Below are 21,115 nucleotides of genomic sequence, written 5' to 3'. Positions count from 1 at the left end.
CATTCATCAGGTCAGCTTTTGTTAGACTTCAGACAGTTGATGGCAGAAAGGCTCTCTAGTGGACACAAAAGACAAAAATTGACTTACTTATTTAAAATGCATAAGCATGAAGAAAACAACGCATCAGTGATGATAATGATGACCTGTTTCATCTAGTGGTGCACTCATGTAGAGCACCTGCCTTCTGCTTTCTCTCTTCACACCTGCAACCTGTTAGTGATCAGCCCTGGTCTTTCAGCCTCCCAGTATTAAACACGTCTGCTGTCACTCCTTGCATTTCAGTTAGTCACTACTTAAGTAACAATATACTGCTTTGAACAAATAAAAGAAATTGTTTGGTGTGCATACTTATTTGTCTTTGTCTTGTAGTTTAAATGTGTTGGGTTCAGGTAGTTTCATATGCACACAGGTGGTAAAATAGATTTTTGTCAGTCAGCCAGTGGGCGAGGCAGACAGTCATGCAGGAGTCAGAGCAGGAGACGCAGCAAGTAATCCTATGGCATGTATCTTATTGTTTAAACTTGAAATAAACACCAAGTGCAATTTCAACCCTTTTTGCGCTGTGTAAACCACAAACTCATGGCACTTCAAGTGATTATTTCATTGCGTGCTTTCAGTTTGATCACTCAAGTTTTTTTTTTTTTTTGCTTTCAAGTAGTCAATACAACAACCAAGTAATCATCATAAACACTTCCAAGTCAGTTCGGGAAACAGTTCAAGTTTTTCTCTTTTACACAGCAATATGTTTGAGTTGGGAAAACTTGTTGATCATATCATTCAAGCTGAGCCGCCATGTTTAATAACTTCTTCTCCTCCTCAGACATACAGGATGAGAGCTCAACTAAGAGGACTGAGACATTCTCCTCCTCCTCAATGTGCTCTCCATGAAAAAGCCTCTCCAGCTTCTCCCTGTGGAAAAAACAAGGAAATATTACAAGGTCTGCAAATATTCAGTATTGGAGAAAGGAAAAGCTTCAAACCTATGCTAAATCCTCCGGAAGGGCTGTCCAAATCAGTCCTCTGGCTCCGATCACAGCATCCTGGATCCTCACTGATGTTGACCAGGTCGGTGTTCCATTTGTTCCAGTTCATTTCCTCGACCCTAAGGACACAAGGCGATGCATGCTTCCATTACTTACCGCTGTGCAACACCCGAGGTAAATAGCTTGAAACCTTGTGAACTGTGAATAATTTTTTTCCTGAGCAATACTAGGGTTTCCCCAAGTGTATTGTAAGTCTGGCGGGCCACCAGTCTTTACTTGTGCCCCCACCAGGCTACACATTGTTAGTTTTTTAATGATTGCATTTGTTTTAAGACTTTATAGTTGGTGTTTAGGCATTAATCTTCCAGTCTTCCAATAACACATAATTACCAAGTGATCTTTCCAAATTTCCTGTCAATTTTAAAAAAATTTTTAACTAAAAATCCCAACGAACCACTGGATGAATGACTGCCCCCCCTGAGCACTAGGTTAAACAAGTTTTCTGGGGGAAACCCTGAATATAATCTGTAAACTTCTGATTTTGAATAGATTAAAACTGTAAAATATGTAACCTTTCTAAAATGTTTTTTACATATTTATTATTTTATACTACTGCAATCTGCATATTTGCACCGCTCCTAGTGAAAAACAACTAATCAGAGCCGGGTGGAAGGTTGTAGTGCTGTCAATCATGATCGTGTATGTGCTGCTTAATGTGATAATGGGGGAGAAACCACACAGTGACATATTGCAGCTTTGATAAACAGACCTCTCATATATTCCTTATCTCATTATTGTGGCATTTAGCAAATATAAATCCTGATCATATTTCAGTGACGCTATTCCACTGGATTAAATTATATATTAAGGTTTATAATAACAGCATAGTGCAAGCTAGCTATTTGAGCATTCACACTTTGACCAAAGGTTTGGCAATAAGATATAAACAATAAATACAAGGAATGAAGAATGAATATTAACAAATCACCAGTGGGTACAGCATTTCTAGCACTGTTGGCTCACAGCAACAGTGCTAGAAAGGCCAACTGGATTTCTAACCCCCAGTAATTTATCCAGGAAGAATGGATAAATGGAATGAATTGATAAATATATTTAATCATTTAACCCGGTTGGAAGGTGAGTGGAAAAGAATCAGGTTTTATCAGTGACAAAACGATAAATATGTTGCACAGCCATTTATGTGTTTGAGTAGCTGAAACAAACGTAAAGAGGCCTACCTGAAACACCTTCGACGATCGTCTCCAAAAGCGGTGCCAAGTTTCCTCTCCACCCCAGAGCGAAAACTCTTTTTCAGACAGCAGGGTAGCCTCTTCTCCATTTCCAGGATTGTGAGAGCCCTCTGGGGACGACCACACCAACCCGTTTAAAGCCCACTCTTCAACAGACACCAATGTGGACGGCATTCACTTACCTGAAGCCTCCAAATGCCAGCGCTCTCCATAGTGGTCTTTTTCACAGTGTTGTTCATTAAGGCTATGAGCAGGTTGAGCAGCAGGATGTAGGAAAGAACAATGTAGCCGATAAGGAGCAGGTAGAAGACCTCCATGTACTGGTGAGTATGGATGAACTCGATGTCGCCCATGCCGATGGTGAACTTGAAGAGCTGCAGGATGGTATGAGAGACGTTTTGGTAGTGAGGTGTGATACATTTATAATCAGTTGTGGAGGCATCAGAAGGACTTGGATTCTCTATTTCTGTTTGGTTTTTTAGTTGAGGTTCCATAAGCAGTGTGACCAAGGCTGTAACAAGAGACAAATACATGGTGAAAATACTGACAAGCCTGGAGTTGTTAACTCTCTGTTTACTGGAGCTGAGATAAAATACCTGCTGAAAATCCCAAGAGGAAAACGATGTAAACAAAAAAGAAGCGCAGGATATCACTGACGATCATCTGCAAAGAAATCAGAACTTAGACGTCAAACAATCCACTTTAACGTCAGTCACAGCTGAGTGGAACCCCTACCATCTGTATCATGATGCTGTAGATGCCCATGTGTTTGTGGCCCCTGGAGAAGTACAGCACGTTCACCCAGCTGAGAGCCAGACAGATAACCAGGAAGCCCAGATACTCCTGCCTCCTCGCCCAGTACAGAGCAGTGGCCACCAGGAACAGTAAGCCCTGAGAGAAGCTAGCAGCACATGTGGCCCAAGTTTACTTGTAGTCACCACAGTCTTTGGAGAAAAAGTCATATGTAGTGAACTTTTTCAAATATTGGCTTGTTACAACCACAAACTTATGTCTTGACTTTGGAATTTATATCACAAAATAATACATGGTCGTGTATAGTTGTGCACAGGAAGAAACTTAATAATTATAATCTGCTAAGTGTTTGTTTAAAACCCAACACCCAGTGAAGTCCTCAAAATGTCACCGTGTTTCTATGCCAGACAATCTGAAACTACTATTGATCAAATCTGTAATAAAATAATAGTAGAAAACGTTACTCACAAGAGAATCTCATAATATCCATCAATCAGCAGTGTCTGCAGCTTTGGCCGCTTCCTCGTCATGCCTACAATCTGGGGATTATGACATTATAGAAAAAGATCTCTAACTCATTTTCATTTTGGGACACAAGATCAGGAATGTCCTCAAAGGGCCAGTTGTGGCTGAACGTATTGATCAGACTAGCCATTAGCAAACTAATAAATAGTTATCTCTGCATTTTATGAGCACTTAAAGATATTGAACGTCTTTTCAAATTGATGTAATTTGGTAGTATACAGACAAGGATGCATTGATTTCATTGATAAAATAATTTGTTGCTTATCTTTAAGCTGTTTTTTGAAGGTCCTTTTAATGAAGCCCTCTAGAGTCAAGAGGGCCACAAAAAAGCCAAGGCGGGTCAAATTTGGCTCCCAGGCCTTGACTTTTATAGAGGTCTTAGTAAACTTAAACTTATACAAGGTGCTGATATAAACCAATTGTGGGCCACATACCCCAATGACAAAGAAATAGCAGTTTGCAAATAAAGTCAGCAGCTGGCCAAAAACATACAGGTAATCCCAGGCGTCGTCAGGGATAAACGGAAGCTGTGGGACACAGAGGAGACATCAGTCCAGGTCCGTCTCAGGCTCTGTTGAACACTGTGTAAATCTGTTTACCTGTGTAGCATCTTTTTTATTGTAGGCTACAATAGTGAAGATGAGCAGGTACACAAGGTAGACCAGGAAGTTGAAAAAAAACATTCCTCCTCCAAACTTCTTCCACTTATCCTCCAGGAGGCAGCTGAGCGGCTCCTTCTCCAGCATCTCGTGGCGGTTCTGAGAAGAGACACGACCTTGTGACCTTGATGACAGCTTAAGGTTTTTCTGAGTTTGCCTGCAAAGCTGGGACTCACAGGAATTTCACTGCCATATATCAGAATTTCCAGAACAGATTTGTTCTCGATTGTGTCCAAAGAGGACAGGTCGTACAGAGAACTGTGGACGGGTCCGTAAACCCACTCAGTGAATTTACGGGACAAGTGCTTGTAGTGATTCTCCTGGAATTCCCTTTGGAGGATGTGAGAAAATACCTGCAGACAAATAAAAAAAAAAAGGAAGTTACAAACAGTCTGTGACAGTTCAGACTCATCTGGTTAGAGACAAAAGGATTCTAATCTAGTCACAACTGAGCGCTCCAACCATATTAGTCTTTTTTTTTTTTTTAAAGTTACTCTGAGTTTGCATTTACCCCAATCTTGCCATTCTTGGCAGCCAGTTTGAGAGCTGTGAGTCCGTCATTGTTCTCTTTCTCCTCCAGTTTTATCTTGGGATGCAGTCGGGCAGTGATCTTTAGGATGCGATCATAAATGGCCGTTATGAATTCTGTGTTCCCATTCGAGTTATCGGCCACCAACACCAGGGCGTGCAGCACTGTGTTGCCGTGAGAGTCTGCCATCTTGGCGTCCGCTGGATACTCATTCTCCATTAAGTAGCCGACTATGTCAGGCTGGTTTGTGCAGGCTGCTAGAGAAAGGGGCAGCTCACCTATAATGGAATAATTAAACAACATGCATCACAACACATACTGTGCTACCTCTGAGAAATGGTGGTTGAGGCGTCATGCTGAGAGTTTGTTACACGGCAACTATTAATGGTGAATTTCACAAATGAATTGGGGAAAATAAAGTGGAGCTTCCTCCAAATCTGTCAACTTTCCCTCATATTGCAGTAAGATGGTTTACACACTTCGTTTTTCCATCAAAATAATAATCCCAAATATCCATCAAAACTGGTAATGGAGTGGATAAAGCATACCAACAGGTAACAGTCAACTATCGCCTCAGCAGAGGCAGAGCCAGAGGGGGCTCGGGGGAGCCAGTGCCCCCCCTGTCATCTGATTGGCCCCCCCAGTGGCCCACCCTGATGATTGACATGTAACAGCACCAGGTCATTCCTGTACATTATTTGGAATCCTTCTAAGCCAACCTAATATCTAAAGAATAAAAACAATAATAAATATATGAAAAAGAAATCTGCACAGCTGCTATAAACTTATCCCATCTCTGAATAATGTTGTTTTTATCATATCCTACATGCATATCATCTAGTGGTAAAAGTAAAAAAACAAAAAAAACTAGTATGCTCTGGACTGAAGATGGAGTACACAAACACATATTCATGACATACTTTGATTAAATTAATAAATTAATTCCAGTACCGAAAAATTAACTTTATACCAGGTGAGTCTCTCTCACCTGAGAATGTGAACCTGTACTGGGCTGATTCTGTGCCTTCAAATAATTTTAACAGCTCCTGGAGAAGTTTCATAACTTATAAGTCTGAAACAGGAACAGGTCTGAAAAAAACTGTGCTACAGTTGAGAGAGATTCCTTTGATGTATCAAAGAGTGATGTCATCACTGCTGATGACATTGTTACCATAGGAACTGAATATTCTAATGGTGCATTCACACCAAAAGCGCTTTGAGCGTCAGGCGAGTCTGGTTTACATTCAAAGTCTTATGTGGAGCGTCCAACGCTGTGCTAGACTCTCGAAACGCGCCACAACGGCCCTCGACGCGCCTCCACATAGACTTTGAATGTTAACCAGATGCGCCTGACGGTCAAAACGCGTTTGGTGTGAACTCACCATTATATGTACAGTGTCATATCAGGTCCATCATATTAGGACAAAGGCCTGGTCCTAATATGATGGATTCATTGTGAATTAAGTTTTAGTTAATGTTAGAGTTGGGGAAAATGTCTGGGTTAGGCAAAATCGCAGCTACTAAAATGAAGGGAAATGAATGCAAAGTTCTAATACGGGTCGAAATAGTTTTGACGAGCCTGTACAGAATTTTGTTTTCTAAATCATTCTATAAATAATTATATAATGTTAGGTTGTTTTTCTGCCAATTGCATAGCTGCACCATACCAGTAGACTAGTGTATTGAATGTGCTGAGACACATTCAACGCATTAGAAACCAGTCAAACCAAAGGACAAACGTTTGGTTCTGATTGGTTTCTAATATGTTGAATGTGCTGAGACACATTTAACACCTTTGGTTCTGATTGGTTGTGTCTGGACAGCTGAAATTGATGCTGTGTTTTCTACATTGATTTTGGAGTGAGGAATTTTATTTGCCTGTGTCTGTTTTGATTTCCTAAATTTGTGTAAAGCGCTGAATTTTCATAATGCCCAGTGTTGGCAAAACCTGGGTTTGGATAGTGGCCCAGGTTAGTGCCACCTTGGTGTGGGTCGGTGTAAAGGCCGAGCCGGGCATAGATTGGTCTTCATGCCAACGCCAGCATGAAGGCCCTCCATGCAACCAGTGGAGTTTGGTGGCATGGATGTTTGTCTTTCCTCGGACCTCCCTGGTTGATTGGAGGTCCATCTTTCTTCGGACCTCCCTGGTTGATTGGAGGTCCGTCTTTCCTCGGACCTCCCTGGTTGGTTGGAGGTCCGTCTTTCCTCGGACCTCCTTGGTTGATTGGAGGTCCATCTTTCTTCGGACCTCCCTGGTTGATTGGAGGTCCATCTTTCTTCGGACCTCCTTGGTTGATTGGAGGTCCATCTTTCTTCGGACCTCCCTGGTTGATTGGAGGTCCATCTTTCTTCGGACCTCCCTGATTGATTGAAGGTCTGTCTTTCCTCGGACCTCCCTGGTTGATTGAAGGTCTGTCTTTCCTTGGTCTCCTCTGTTGGCAGGGAGCCTTCTGTTTGCAACCTGGATGTGGGTTGTCGCAAAGGCTGAGCCAGGCTATGCATGGAGACCCCTTGTTGATTCAAAGTCTGCCTTTGCTTGGTCTCCTTTGTTGGTATGGAGCCTTCAGTTTGCAGGGGGACCTCTGGTTGGGTGCAGACTCTCGGATGGTTGTTTTCCAGAGCAAGTTTCAACTTCTCCTTCAGGTCCACAACCTGACCCTGCAGAGATTTCACAGTTTCTTCCTGCTCTTTGAATTTGGAAGCTTGCTCAGAGAGACTTTTGAGCTGCTCCTCGTATTTAAGTCTCACTCTATATTCTTCAACCATTACTTCTATGAGACCTTTATTGCGGGAGGCATATTTTTCAGCCTCCCACTTGAAGTGCTCCAGCTGTCGAAGAACGGTCTTGTCGGTTGTAACTTTAGAAGAGCAAGTAACCTGTTCACGTTTAGCTTGCAGGTGACGTTCTTTTTCCAACAGTTTTTGCAGCTTTTGGATCTGCTCTTGCTGTGATTTGACTTCAGCCTGGTATGAAATCCTTCTGTCTCTTTCCTCTTGGAGTTCAAAGATATTATTCTGCAGTTCTGTTTTAAGATCGTCAACCTGCCTAGTCAGATCTCTAACATGTTGGTTTGTCTCTTCCACTAAAGGGGTGATCTTGAAGTCAGCAGATGGAGTTGTTTCCTGCTTGACTTCCAATGATCTTGGAATCTCCAAGTCGCTGGAAGGACTTGATTCCCCCTGGATCTCTGCTGACTGATCTTCCAACTCAATGGAAGATGAATCAACAGATTCAATAAAATCGCTGTCGTCTTCTAAAGGGAAAACGATAGCATCGTAGTCAACTTGGATGTTGAGCTCCATCATTTCGATCCATGAAAGCTCTGCTGGAAAAGCTTCATGTTCACATCCAATCTGTTGTTGCTTCATGTTTAAACTCGGTAAATTCTCGCTTCTATGAAAGGCGTGTAATATCTGAAATCGATATCTTGCTCTTTCTGATAAACTTCGAACGTGCTCTGAAGAGTGATCTGCCGCAATAGAACTGTGGAACAGGTCTGAGAAAAAGCTGTCTGTGAGCTACATTCAAGAGAGAGATTCCCTTGTGATGTCATAGAGTGATGACATCAATGCTGATGTCATTGATGCTATTGAACTGAACATTCTATTGTAGCCTGAAGTAAAAACATTTTTCTAGACAATGTCAAACATTGAGAAGTTTTAATTTTTGTTACCAAACATTATGAAGCCAAAAAAAAAACTAAAAAAAACTCAGAAATATACAGGGCCATCCTCGAGAATCAACTCAAACCCAGTTTCAAACAAATACAAGGACACTAGCATAAATGTTTAGCTTTGGAACGGCACCTTTGTAGGTTGCTATCAAGCAACCTTCCTCTGTTCTTCCTCTTTTTCTCTCTCTCTGAAGAATAAGTTCTCTTTTGCGACACTGGTTTGCTTGCTTTTGAATACGCTTTTAACGGCAGCTCAAATCACAGGGTAACATTACCAACAGTGTCCACCAGGGGGAAGCCAAGAGCAATATTTTTTTTATTTTTACCCATATCAAAATTGGTTTCTACATTACGGAGCCCTCCAGGGGACATGGGGATTTTTCTGTTCTTTTGCGTTCCCTCGCAATTATTATTAACGCTTTGGTGCAAAAGACTGATTGAAAATCGATTTATTTACTGCATGTTTATGTCTCTTAAGGCTAAGATGGAACGGCACTGAAAGCAGCCCTTTAAACCATTCAGACTACGAACACAGTAGAGACACAATCAGATGACTGTTTACCCCGCGATAATAACTCAGAAATAGTCCAAATAGTTTGGATGTATTTTTATTTCTTTCCTACTAACTGTTTCTGTTTATATCATAGGTTTGTTGTGCCTTTCTACACTAAAGAAAAAAGATATAAAACGTCTGATATTTCACAACGAGATATTAACATTCATGGAAAAACCTTATAAGCTTGTATTAAAGCAGAAAGTACGGCGGCCACCGTAAGAAAGGCTTACAGTATCAATTATGCCGCAAGAACTGATCAGTACATTATTGAGGGAACGCAAAAAAAAAAAAAAAAAAAAAATTCCCCATGTCCCCTGGAGGGCTCCATGACTAAATATATATTTATTATATGGAAGGAGTCTGCGAAAGGAGTCAGCTGCCCCGTCATTGCATAGAAGTTCAAATTTATAGGACTACTGATTGCTAAATGAAGGAGCAGGTGTGTGCAGTTTTCAGTCCCTAATTTCCTCCATCTCTCCAGAGACGTGGTGCATAGCTGAGGAAATCCCAGGTTACAACTCAATAAAATCCAAAGCATCTTTAAGTTTATAAAAATATATATGTTCAGTTATATATTATCAATCATAAAGGCTCATCCATCAAAAATAAATGGCTAAACTGAAATCTATATACATGTCTTCTCTCGAAGGAGAGAAGACACAAATACACACAGTTGCATACAGAAATACACAACAAAAGAGAAAAAAGCATGAGTGCAGTATTCAGAGGACTGAAAGAGGCCGAAATTCACCACATAAAACCTTTTAAACCACACTCAGGGGAAAGAGTGAAAAGAATCAATTGCAAAAAAAATATTATGCAGACATTTGAATTAGTAAACAGGTTTGGTAGAAAGGAAGCAGAGCTAAAATATTGCTTTCAAAGTAATATTTAAAAATGTTTTCAATTTTTAACAAAACAAATTGCTTTGTTTTTAAACAAATTTAAAAACAAAATGTGGAGGTTCTGTATGCTGACAGTGTTTTCTTCAGGGAAAGGCCTATTCCACTCCACAGGGTTGTTCATTTTTCACTATAAACTTCATCATAAAAGAGGTGAACAGGTTTCAAGTTACCAGCACTCCAGGTACGGCTTCAGTCTTTCTACTTTGGTTTTTCCTAATAAATAATGGCTATTAAAAAAATAAAGAAGAAAAAGTGAGATGAAAGGAATTATAGGTGATGGAGTTTTGTTTTTATTTTTATTGTTAATCACTTCAGTACAAGTCAGAATCTATCTGTTGTAGCTCTACTTCTGATTACCCCATGGGTGGTTTTCAACATCTGCCACGCTCCTTCTGAGCATCGCTCTCCTTCTGGGTGGTAATCATGTTAGAAATGTCTATATATCTATAGATATATAGATGTGCGCACACACATTTTAAATTTGGCCTCCCCAGAGGTAGTCCTGCACCCCCCTGGCCCCCGCAACTTTAAAAGTTTAGCTCCGCCACTGCGCCTCAGGTGTTAAAAAGTACCATAACCCAGCATTAGGTGGCGCTATATAGAGAGTAATTAGCCCGGTAAAAACCAGCCCAGTGTCCAGCAGAATGCATTCGTCTTCTTACTTTGCTGCCATTGCTAAATCTTCAAGCAGACTACAATTCTAAAACGGCGCAGAAAACTGACGTCATCGTTCACAACTTCTCTTCCTGTTCGCTGATTGGCCCGGTAAAAAATCTACTGGAGACGATCCGAGTCAAGGGGAGAAAGCCCAAACTGCGCTGGAAGCAATATTTTTCTTTTCAAGCGGAATTACACAGGAAGGCAATCGGCTAGGCTAAAGGGTAATGCATTTTGACTAATAACTCCTAAGTCCCATGCTGAAAGCTTTATATTAACTTAATCCTTAAATGACTGCATTACCTGACGCAGGTCATGCCTATTTAAGCTTACCTATCCTCTCCTTTAGCCAGTAGGTGTCTCTAACGTCGATTGCTGAGAAGTTTAAAATCTGATTCCTAGGAACATTTCTAATAATGGAATTGACTTGGTAGGGAATTTTAACTCAAGTAAAAATAAAACTCCATGTCTTTCCACATTTCATAGATATTCTTAATAAACAATTGTGTTTTGTTTATTTTTGATGACTCAACAACTCTATGATAGTTTGGTTCAGTTATTAGCAAAACCTTGTTTTACTGTGACTCTTTTGCATAGTGTGACAACTCAATAATGGCCACCTACTCCCAAAACACAATTTGGAATAGTCTTCCTGCATTTTCTTACGTTGTATTTCTAACAGAGAAACTGCAATTGGCCAAATTGCTTTTTTTTTTTTTTTTTTTTTTTTTTAGGTCCAAACCAAACCTCTTCCCTACAAACTTACCAAAGTAGAAGTTGGGACCATTATGGGGCTGAAAAAACTTCCCACAGGCTTTGGCATGAACATCTGCACCTTTGCTGACCAGCAGCTTTACGTAGAACATACTCCTCCTCTCAATGGCTATGTGTAGAGCAGTCTGACCTATAATAAACATAGCAAAACATATTTTTTATATTTTTTTGTTGTTAAAAACCAAAAAGGACACTATTAATTGGTACTTTAAAATGGTGGAACATGGAGAAAGAGAGCAGACTGACAAGTTTAAGCTTTTATTCATAAGAAAGTTTACCTTTATAGTAGCTGTCGGTGAAGGCGGCATTCACAAACTCTTTTATGTCGCCGATCCTCTCTGAAACTTTGACCAGCTCCTCTATGGTTTCGTTCTTGCCATCTTTGAGGTGCAGCAGAGCTTTCATCAGGGCGGTTTTACCGTACGACTGATCTGTGGATGTGACCGCATGTTGGGGGAGTCAGAACACAGATCTGCTGTTTGGGACACCTGCTGGGTCATGTACACACTTACACAGAGAGTCAGAGAGTTTCTTCATGTTCTGATGCAAGTACTGGTATAGGCCGTCCAGTTTGTTGACGTCCCTGCTGGCCACTGCTTCAAACAGACGCTCAATGGTAAAAGTGGAGCTGTCTCTCTTTGGCCGTGATGCCTCACCTCGAATCCCTCTGGAAGCAAAAGTTGTTGCATATCTCAGGGTTTTTACTGCAGATCAAGCAGTTTGTTAGTCTATTATAATCAGTAATAAGTGGCTTGACAGCTCACAGTTCCCCTGCTGTAATGTAATGGCAAATTAAGGCAGAATCAGTTTATGTCTGTGTGCTGAGACTCACTTGTCAAAATTGAGCTTGACCGGCTCCATTTCCTCCTGGTAGTCGGTGTCCATGGGGGCTTTAGGGGCCTCTTTGCTCAAACCTAAAGCAGAAGCCAAACCATCCTTCTTTGGTGCTTTTTGCTTCCGTTTCTCCTCCTCCGTTCTGTCATCCGCCTCCAGATGGAAATCAGAAATCTTTGATTTCCTCATCTTTACATAAAACTCTGGTAATCTGGAATGAAACATGACAGGTGTTTTCACATTCAGTGGGTCTCAGAGGGAGCAATCGTACAATCATTTTTGTGTAAATGCCTCCTGAGTATTATGTGCATGCCATGATGTATTTTCTTGATTACTGTTGTGTTTTAGCAATATACTTGAATTAGTTCTGGTTAGAAAGCTAACCACTCTTAGCCTGCGTAGTTCAATTACCAGTTGGTTGTAGTTTTGAGACAGAACAAATCCAGGTTAACTCAGCTGGTTGTAGATTGGGGTTCCACAAGGCTGCTGTCTCAGTCCTTCGCTTCACAGAGTAGACACCAATGATATTACTCACTACAAATATTAATTAGGCTGCAGTTAGACCCATATAATTTTAGTGTCATGACAATCAGACATCAATAACTTGACTGAATGTGATTAAACTCAAAGAGGTTACTAAGGATTTTTAAAAGCTAAAAATGCAACCTGATTTCATAAACAAATTTTCAACTGAAACTTTAAATCCATTTAAATTTCTTGTTATCTTAACCTAATCCAATCTTATAGTATCTGGAAAGAATCATGCTATGAAAGAGGGTTCATTACTATGCAGAAAGTTGGACTCAAATTCAAGAAATGACTGGAGGTCAGGAATCAAACCCAACACAGCTTTGTCGAGGAACACAACCTCTACGTTATGTATAGTGAACACGCTCTACCACTGAGCCACGCGGCTCCCGGCAACGTCCTAATTTCGGAGGTGCTTGGAAATTAAATCCACAAAATCTCTCCTCAGTCATTTATGCTTTAAACTTCACAGCATGGATCCTGGATTGGTTGAGGAACACCACAGGTCATTATTGCAAGTTATGCATTAGAACTAGAAAGCTGTTGAATTATTTGTCAGCCACTACTTTAGCTAAATGACATCTTCATCTTGTGCTGCAACTATCCATCCATCCATCCATCCATCCATCCATCCATCCATCCATCCATCCATCCATCCATCCATCCATCCATCCATCCATCCATCCATCCATCCATCCATCCATCCATCCATCCATCCATCCATCCATCCATCCATCCATCCATCCATCCATCCATCCATCCATCCATCCATTCATTCATTCATTTTCTTTACACCCTTGTCCCTTAGTGGGGTCGGGAGGGTTGCTGGTGCCTCTCCAGCTAACGTTCCGGGCGAGAGGCGGGGTCACCCTGGACAGGTCACTAGTCTGTCGCAGGGTGTGCTGCAACTATCATGATCAAAAAGTGAATGCACAGATAATCTTTTCCCTTATCTCCTTTCGGGGAAGCACTTAGAAGATATTGACTCCTGAACCTCACGCTTTAAAGACACTGCAGTCAGACTCAAAGAGAGGCTCTTTGATAAACTTAATAGTTTAAGTTGATGGTAGCCGATTGTCTAATTTTATCATCAGGTAGTTTACCAGTATAACAATACTTTTTCTTCTTTTATGTTTCAAACAACACATAGAGTGATGGCATTTTTGGCCATTGCTCTTTGCATAATCTGTCCAGATGGTCCAGAGTTCGGTTTCTTCTCTTATGCTGATTTTCTACAGGATTTTAGGTGTGATGGTTGATTTTGTGTCTGTTGAACCAGATCTGTGTTGACCTAACCCGATGTTTCGGTTCACTCAATTCAATTCAAAGGTGTTTTATTGCTCTCAAAGGAAAATTAGATGCAACTATCTTTAAGTTTCTTCCGACACAGCTGCAACCTATCAGTGGTTGCTGCTGTGGGCAGGAAGGAAGTGCCAAGAAGTCTTTATTTCACCGGCTCTGAAGAAACCGCTTTCTGAAGACACAGAGATTATATTTCAGTCACAGGATGCTCAGGTTGTTCATTATGTTCTTTATTTTATAAAAAACAAAATCACCCCAGAACAGACCTAACCGTCTTCATCTTTTTAAGTTTCTACGCCAACAGATGATGACAGTCTATACTACACTCTCCACAAATGACTTAAGAGAAGATCTGCATCATCTTGCTGCAAACATAGAAGAATCTAAGCTTCTTTAAGAAATACAGTTTGTTGGATCTGCTGCAGCCGTCTGATTGCTTTAGTCAGGTCTGTAAAGAAAATGTTGCAGTAATCAATGCAACTAAAGATAAGCGCATGGATCAGTTTCTATAGATCCTGCTGGAAAATTAGTCCTCTGATCCTGGAAACGTTCTTCAGGTGATAGAAGGCTGATTTTGTAACCGTCTTTATGTGATCCTGAAGGTTCAGGTCTGAGTCCACCCAGATTTCAGGCCAGATCGCCAGTTTTTACCTGCAATAACTGAAGCTGCATGCCAACTCTTGATCATTCCTCTTTAGGTCCAAAGACATTAACTTCAGTTGTGTTTCTGTTCAGCTGGATATAGTTAATACACATCCACACATTGATTTGTTCTATGCACATGTTTAATGGGTTCAGAGTCACCTGGTGATGTTGTGATGTAAAGCTGTGTATCCTTGGGGTACCCCACACTTGATTTCTGTCCCTCTGTTAAGAAATTCCCAATTGATGCTAAGAGATCCATTCTTTAGTAAGACTCAAACCAGTCAAATACTGTAGTAGTGTCCTAACTCAGCTCTCTGGCCTCAATACTGTATCACGGTCAGCAGCATTGCCGAGGTCCAACAACACCAGTGATGTGGTTGTCCCACAGTCCGTATTTATGCGGACATCATTGAACACATTCACAAACACTGATCTCCATGCTTTAACCCTTGTGTTTACAAATGGGGTCCAACCGACCCCACACCCATATCACTTGTATCAGTTACCTCAGTCCTCGCACGCACAAGGCTTAAGACAATTTTCAAATTGCTCTATAAGAATTAGAATGCAAATAAATGTGCAAGTTAACTCACCAGAACAAGCCTTTCTCTCCTGCTTACTGAAACAAAAAATTTAATTTTTAGTAAACAACAATCCAGCATCCGGCTTAGTCCAGGGCGTGTGAATCCTGCATCGTGAGACGCTCACTTAACACGAAGTCAAGTGGAGAGAAGAAAGCCTGAGTGGAAAGCAGTGACCCAACCCAGATAAGATGCTGCACATTACTGAGGCTCTGAGTGCTTTAAAGGCTGCTGCACTGACCATAAAGACTTCCAAGAACACAATGCAACACACCAACCCAACATGCATGTACCGGACAGACTGCAAGCACATCGTCCGATGGGAGCATAAATTGATTTGACGATGAAGTCTTCAGCAGATTTGCCCTTGTGTAAAAAAAATTTTGCTTGATGATCTTTAAGTGATTATGCGTTAGATTTAAAGGCTTAAAATAACTCCTCACCAGAGACTCCAGTCTCAAAATTAGCAAAAGCTTAAGAGGTGTAACAGTTTTTCCATGCAACATTTTCCAATTCTTTGCTTGTTGGAATAAAATGTTAGGGAGGTAAATTTCCCAGTCTCTTAATCTGCCTTGAATTATAAGTGCTTCTATTTTCTTCATTCTATCACCCTGAAGCCTCGATCTACTGGCGTAGTGTAAAACAGTGTATTACCACAATAAAATAACACAAAATAAGATTATCTTCAACTATAGCATTTGCAATTTATTACACTTTCGATGAAATTAGGACTCTGACTGGAAAGTACACACAAGTGCTGTCAGAAACAGATGTTTATTGATTTCCCGATTGGGATCAGTAAGTGATTTCTATTGATTTTGCAATATCTACCAATGTCCTAAGCACTTTTTTTCATATCAAATGTAATGATCTAAAAAAAAACAAATACAACCGTAGCAAAATGATCTTCAACTGGGATTCTGAAGACTTCATGATGCATTATAAAAATTATTTCCAGACAAGAAAAGAAGAGCAAAGCAAAGTGTTTAAGTCACAAAGAAAACTTCTGAGGGATCAATTGATGATAGATCGATTTTTAGGTAGCAACCAGGCGTTTTGCCCAGCTGAATGGTTGCCATGGGAGATTAAAGGATTTCTCAAAAAAGGATGAAGGAATCAAAGTAACACTCCAGTTATGTTTTTGATGAGGAAATAACATTATAACAGCTAAAATAAAGAGAGTAAATTTTACATAATAATTCCACTTTAGCATGATTATATGACTGTGCAATAAAATGGCACTATGTGCCTGGACAAAACCCCCCAAAACAAAACACATAATACTGCCCCTTTAAGAGTTTTCTAAAAATCTAAATGTTTGAATCAAGTCTACTTTAAGCAAACCTGTTAATTAGTTAAAACAAAAACAATTATATTCAATCAAAGTCTCAAAAGTTGTGCAAAATAATCTCAGCGAATCAAATAAACATGCAGGGATTCCCCAGTTAGCTGTTCAGAGTCGGTCACAGAGGGCCATGGCCACACCCACAGCGGAGTCTGCATTCTGTCCGTAAACCACCTGGAGAGGAAACGCCCTCTCCACCTCCTGCCTCAGCACCTCGTTGCGAGCGAGCGCGCTCCCACTCCCCACCAGCCTGCGGACGCCCGCCCGCTGCAGGTGCTCCACGGGCATCATGGAGGCGACGTTGCTAACGACTCCGCGGCAAAGCGCTCTGAACACGTGGCCCAGCGAGAGGTTGGAGGCGGAGATGTTGGTGACCTGACCCAGGCAGAGGGGGGCGTGTCTCTCCCCCAGGATGGTGGGACTCACCATCAGGTCGCTGCTCTCCTGGTTAAGGGCAGAGCCAATCAGCTTCTCGTACAAACATGAGTCCCTCGGCTCCACACCTGACAGGGTTAAAAAGGAGCAGAAGTTCACTTTCCCCACAGTAATTACTCTAAAGTACACTCCACATGTGTCATGATGGCCCAGTCAAAGCACAATTGAGAATCTGAGGTCTTAAAACTTGCTGTTTACAGATGCATCTAATTTCACTGAGTTCGAGGTATTTTGCAAAGAAGAATCGGGAAAGAAATGTATCTAGATGTGCAAAGCTGATAGAGAGATACTAAGGGTGCGCCGATGGCAGTTTTCTGGCCAATCACCGATCTTTAAAAAGCTTGACCTGTCAATTCTGATTTTGGCAAATACCAATTATTGAAATGTTGCTAAATGTAGCAAGAAGGGGTTGAGTTGGCAACAGGAGGGTGACTAATGTTAACTGGAGAACCTCTCTCATAGCAGAGCAACAGGGAACAGCATTTTATTTTTAGATTTTTTTGCCAATGTAGATAAGATTGGTGGCTACAATTGCCTTTACATGTAAGCACCGGCCAATCACTGATCGATCTATCAGCTGGCCGACACTCAGTAAGACGTGCAGCTGTCCTTGCGCTAAAGAGAGTTACACAGAGTACAAACTTTGAATACGTACTGTTTTCCAGACACACTTTTCAGATTTTATTTATAAAAGTGTTGAAAACAATGTGTGTGTTCAGGGTAAAACTTGCTAAGCCTTATAGGCTTATAGTACACTATGGGAAACCCTGATGTTACTCTGTAAAGATCTGTCACATAAAGTCTCAATAAACCACACTGAGGTGTGAAAATATTAGTGGAGTAAACGCAGCTTTGCGAGGTACTGCTGTGTAGTAAAACTTACCGAGTTCTTTCGTCCAGGCGGTCAACGTTTCCACAAAAGTGGCCAACGCGTTCCCGCCGTTGAGAGACGCCGCCACAGCCAAGTACGACGAGTCAAAGTAAGGGAAGTAGGAGATGGACGACTCAAGCTGAGGAGAGTCAGGAGGCGTGAAGTCAGCTGGCATGGCGAACGTCAGCTGGGCTGATGTGCTTATGTTGAGAACTGGGAGAACGACAAAAGCCTCTCAGATATGGAGTTTCAAATACTTTAAAACTTCTTCTTTGGTGCTCAAAGTTAAAACTAAATCAAAACAGGAGCATGAGACATTTTATTTCATGCATTAATCAGATCAGCTTTGTTAGGTTTTCTAGTGGAAACAAATTGATCTCCTTATTTAAAATGCATAGAGATGGAGCGCACTAAATCATAGTAAAGACTTGACTTCCTGTTTCACCTGCATCTGCTGGTGAACTCATGCAGGAGTAGACGGAGCACTGGAAGTCTCCTAGAGCGGCCCCTACTGGTGTACCAGCAGGAATGCCGTGCCAGTCAGAGTGCGTCTGTCCCACCAAGGCACCAGGCGGCACACACCGAGGAAGCAGGCGAACGGGGAAGCCAGCAGCCTTCAGACTACAGCATGCACACAGGGCAGGTTGTTAAGAAGGACTTACACCTCTCTGGTGGCGATGGTGGAAACTGTTAGGTGCTTTTACAGCTCAAATCATACATGCACAAGCCGCAGGACGCAGAGTTTAGCTTTTGCTGGTGACTCTGGGTGTGACGTACATGTTCTCGTTCCACTGACTGCTTGCGGTGTTGAAGAAGCCCCAGCTGGCTGCATTCTGAGGCGTCATCACGCATGAGTCCAACCCGCACAGCATGGACACCACGTAGTCCTGGATCGTACCTGCAACACTGAAGTCCTCCAGAAATTGAGGCCTACAGAGAAACCGGGAAAAACAAAATGTCTGTTTTATTTTTTTTTTTTTTTTTTATCAGATCACAGAGGGAAGTGGAGCCTGAAAGAGCTATGCAACAACCTGTGCTTCATGTACCAGAAGATCGTCGCGCAGCCGAAGCCCGTGGAAACGCCGAGGTGAGACTCCGGCTTTGGAAGAGAAGACAGGAAGTCACTGCTGCAGCGTCTGTCCTGCCATGTGACCAGCTGACTGGTGTCTCTGGGTGTGAAATAGTTCCCATTTGACCAATCACAGCCTGCGACACAGAAAAACGATACTTTATGTATAATTGGAACACTGAGTTTAGAAGGGATGTAAATGTCATTCCAGTAAAAATCCCCCTAATTAAATCTGTATGAAGTGAATACAGCTGTGAATGATGCAAATACCAAAACATTTGATAGGTTTTTTAGTAAGACTTTAATTTATTATCATTTTGTCTTTGTTTTGATATACAAGTAAAATCTATTTTCACAGTGGCAGCACTCTTACACAGTGTGACATCACCTCTGCCTGTAAGGTGTGACAAATAATTAATGTCAACTATTTTGAATCGTCACACTGAATACACTCATTGAAAATGAGTGTAGAAAAAATTAGATGTTGACCACTGGTTTGAATTACACAGATGTTTGTAATTCAAACCAGTGGTCATTCTATATTCTATACACATTATTGTAATGTATACAGAATAATATTTTTTTTTTGAGAAAAGGCAGAATTATAGAATTACTTCCAGTTTTCAACTTCCAGGTTTTGTGTTTTCAATTTCAGTATTTATTATTGAATCTTTGATCAAACACACCATGCATGGACGTTTTCTAAGATAACAACTAACATAAAACTAAGAAGGAACAAAGATAACTTTTATAAAATGTTTGATTTCGAGAGACAAACGAAAGCAAAAACATATGGCTAACAAACAGCTGCTTCATTTAGTGGAAGTTATCAATATATTATATTTTTAATATTTTATAGCACACCTTGCTTAACATTTTGTGTCAGAGCAAGTATGAATCATACATTATTTATAAGCTTTTATGGATAAACTAAATGTGCTTTCATAGATGGGATAATAAATGGTTTAACGTAAGTTTAGTAAACACTCCATCTTAATTCTGCCCCCATTTATTTCACATTCAGTTACTGACGCTTGAGATCTCGGCATCTGAAATGTGCAGAGTTCATAAATGTGCATCGTTAATATTTAACGATTATGACTGAGATAACAAAACTTTGATTTATTTTTAGCAAGCTTTTCAGGACGAACTAACCAGCAACTAAGTATGCATAAGATGATTTTATTTTTATTTTTTCATAGCGAGACAAGCTAGTTTTTTGCAGCTCATTGTACTTTCGCCACAATGTACTTTATTTTGAAGTGTCAGAGCAGACACAGTCCTCTTACCGCTATTTGCCTTCCAGAACAGAACCCCATGCATCTGTCCCGTGAGGCCGACCCTGCTGACATGCTGCAGTTTGTCTCCGGGTAGCTGAGCCAAGCATCGGTTCACAGCGTTTATTATCGCACCGGGGTCCTGCTCTTTCGCCTGGATGACACAGAGACAGACAGAAGCTGAGATATGGTCAGTTCCGTCAACGGTGGAGGAAAGTTGAGCGAGCAGCTCACCTTTATCCCGCTATCGTCGCTAAGATCGGCAGCGGTTGGTTCCGAGTGACCCGCAGCCACAGTTCTGCAGCCCGCTGCCAATAATACAGCTTTCACCGACGTGGTGCCCAAATCTATCCCCAGGATGAAGTTAGACATGACTGCTGGCTCTGCTAGTTGCTGCACATCATCCTGAAGGCAAAGTCGACTTTGTTGCGTTCACGTTACAAAAATTAAATCGGAAATCACAAAGAAAGCAGAAGTGACCGTAAACAGTCTGCTGTTGCAGAACAGCTAATAAAAAATGTTATTTCAGTAATTCCTTTCTTTAATTAATAATTATTTGGTTAATACCTGTACTATGTATGCTGTACTTTTGGACATGTATTGTTATTTTGAAACAAATGTGAATAAATCTTTCATTTGCGTACAGCCACTCTGTTTAATTTTTGGTACTTCTGGTGCTCCTTTTCTGTTTAAAGTCTATTTAACTATATTTGGGCAGGCGTGTTAGATCTTTGGGATTCTTTAAAATAATCACGTACTTAATCTTAGATGAAGATTTGTTGAATAGAGGTAACATTTTTTTATGTTTATATATTAGCTTACAAATATAAAAATGTAATGATTTTTTTCATTACGTATAATTGATTACATGGTTTAAAAAATCAATAACTATCGTTAAAAATAATTATCTATTATTGAACGCATAAATTAATTTTATGGTATAGTTAAATATATAAATATTTA

At 40.8% G+C, this 21,115-nt stretch overlaps 3 protein-coding genes across 4 annotated transcripts; all 3 read right to left on the bottom strand.

Annotated features, from left to right (window-relative positions):
- Nucleotides 1–3,951: 3,951 nt before the first annotated feature.
- Nucleotides 3,952–11,971, bottom strand: LOC148155498 (transient receptor potential cation channel subfamily V member 1-like). Its single transcript, XM_088012268.1, has 6 exons — nucleotides 11,778–11,971; nucleotides 11,544–11,696; nucleotides 11,258–11,395; nucleotides 4,682–4,977; nucleotides 4,347–4,523; nucleotides 3,952–4,269 (listed from the first exon to the last, which is right to left on the bottom strand). The coding sequence occupies exons 1-6, from the start codon at nucleotides 11,800–11,802 to the stop codon at nucleotides 4,060–4,062; spliced, it is 999 nt and encodes a 332-aa protein (XP_087868394.1). The 5' UTR covers nucleotides 11,803–11,971; the 3' UTR covers nucleotides 3,952–4,059.
- On the bottom strand, nucleotides 5,976–9,468 carry LOC106907480 (uncharacterized). Its single transcript, XM_088012575.1, has 2 exons — nucleotides 7,056–9,468; nucleotides 5,976–6,048 (listed from the first exon to the last, which is right to left on the bottom strand). The coding sequence occupies exons 1-2, from the start codon at nucleotides 8,066–8,068 to the stop codon at nucleotides 5,976–5,978; spliced, it is 1,086 nt and encodes a 361-aa protein (XP_087868701.1). The 5' UTR covers nucleotides 8,069–9,468.
- Nucleotides 11,972–15,910: 3,939 nt separating the features above from the next.
- shpk (sedoheptulokinase) lies at nucleotides 15,911–20,787 on the bottom strand. 2 transcript variants are annotated; one of them, XM_015012329.2, is made up of 7 exons: nucleotides 20,387–20,787; nucleotides 20,165–20,306; nucleotides 18,838–19,012; nucleotides 18,584–18,736; nucleotides 18,252–18,427; nucleotides 17,819–18,019; nucleotides 15,911–17,003 (listed from the first exon to the last, which is right to left on the bottom strand). In XM_015012329.2, the coding sequence occupies exons 1-7, from the start codon at nucleotides 20,522–20,524 to the stop codon at nucleotides 16,609–16,611; spliced, it is 1,380 nt and encodes a 459-aa protein (XP_014867815.2). In that variant the 5' UTR covers nucleotides 20,525–20,787; the 3' UTR covers nucleotides 15,911–16,608. The 2 variants fall into 2 exon arrangements, with proteins under 2 accessions (XP_014867815.2, XP_014867816.2); XM_015012330.2 differs by having other exon boundaries at nucleotides 18,853–19,012.
- Nucleotides 20,788–21,115: the final 328 nt, after the last annotated feature.

Source organism: Poecilia mexicana, unplaced genomic scaffold (genome assembly GCF_051168715.1).
Source record: "Poecilia mexicana isolate PSO_F unplaced genomic scaffold, ASM5116871v1 scaffold_14, whole genome shotgun sequence".
Taxonomy (NCBI): Eukaryota; Metazoa; Chordata; class Actinopteri; order Cyprinodontiformes; family Poeciliidae; genus Poecilia; species Poecilia mexicana.
The sequence above is the reverse complement of the archived record's forward strand: the minus strand, read 5'-3'. Positions and strand labels throughout refer to the sequence as shown.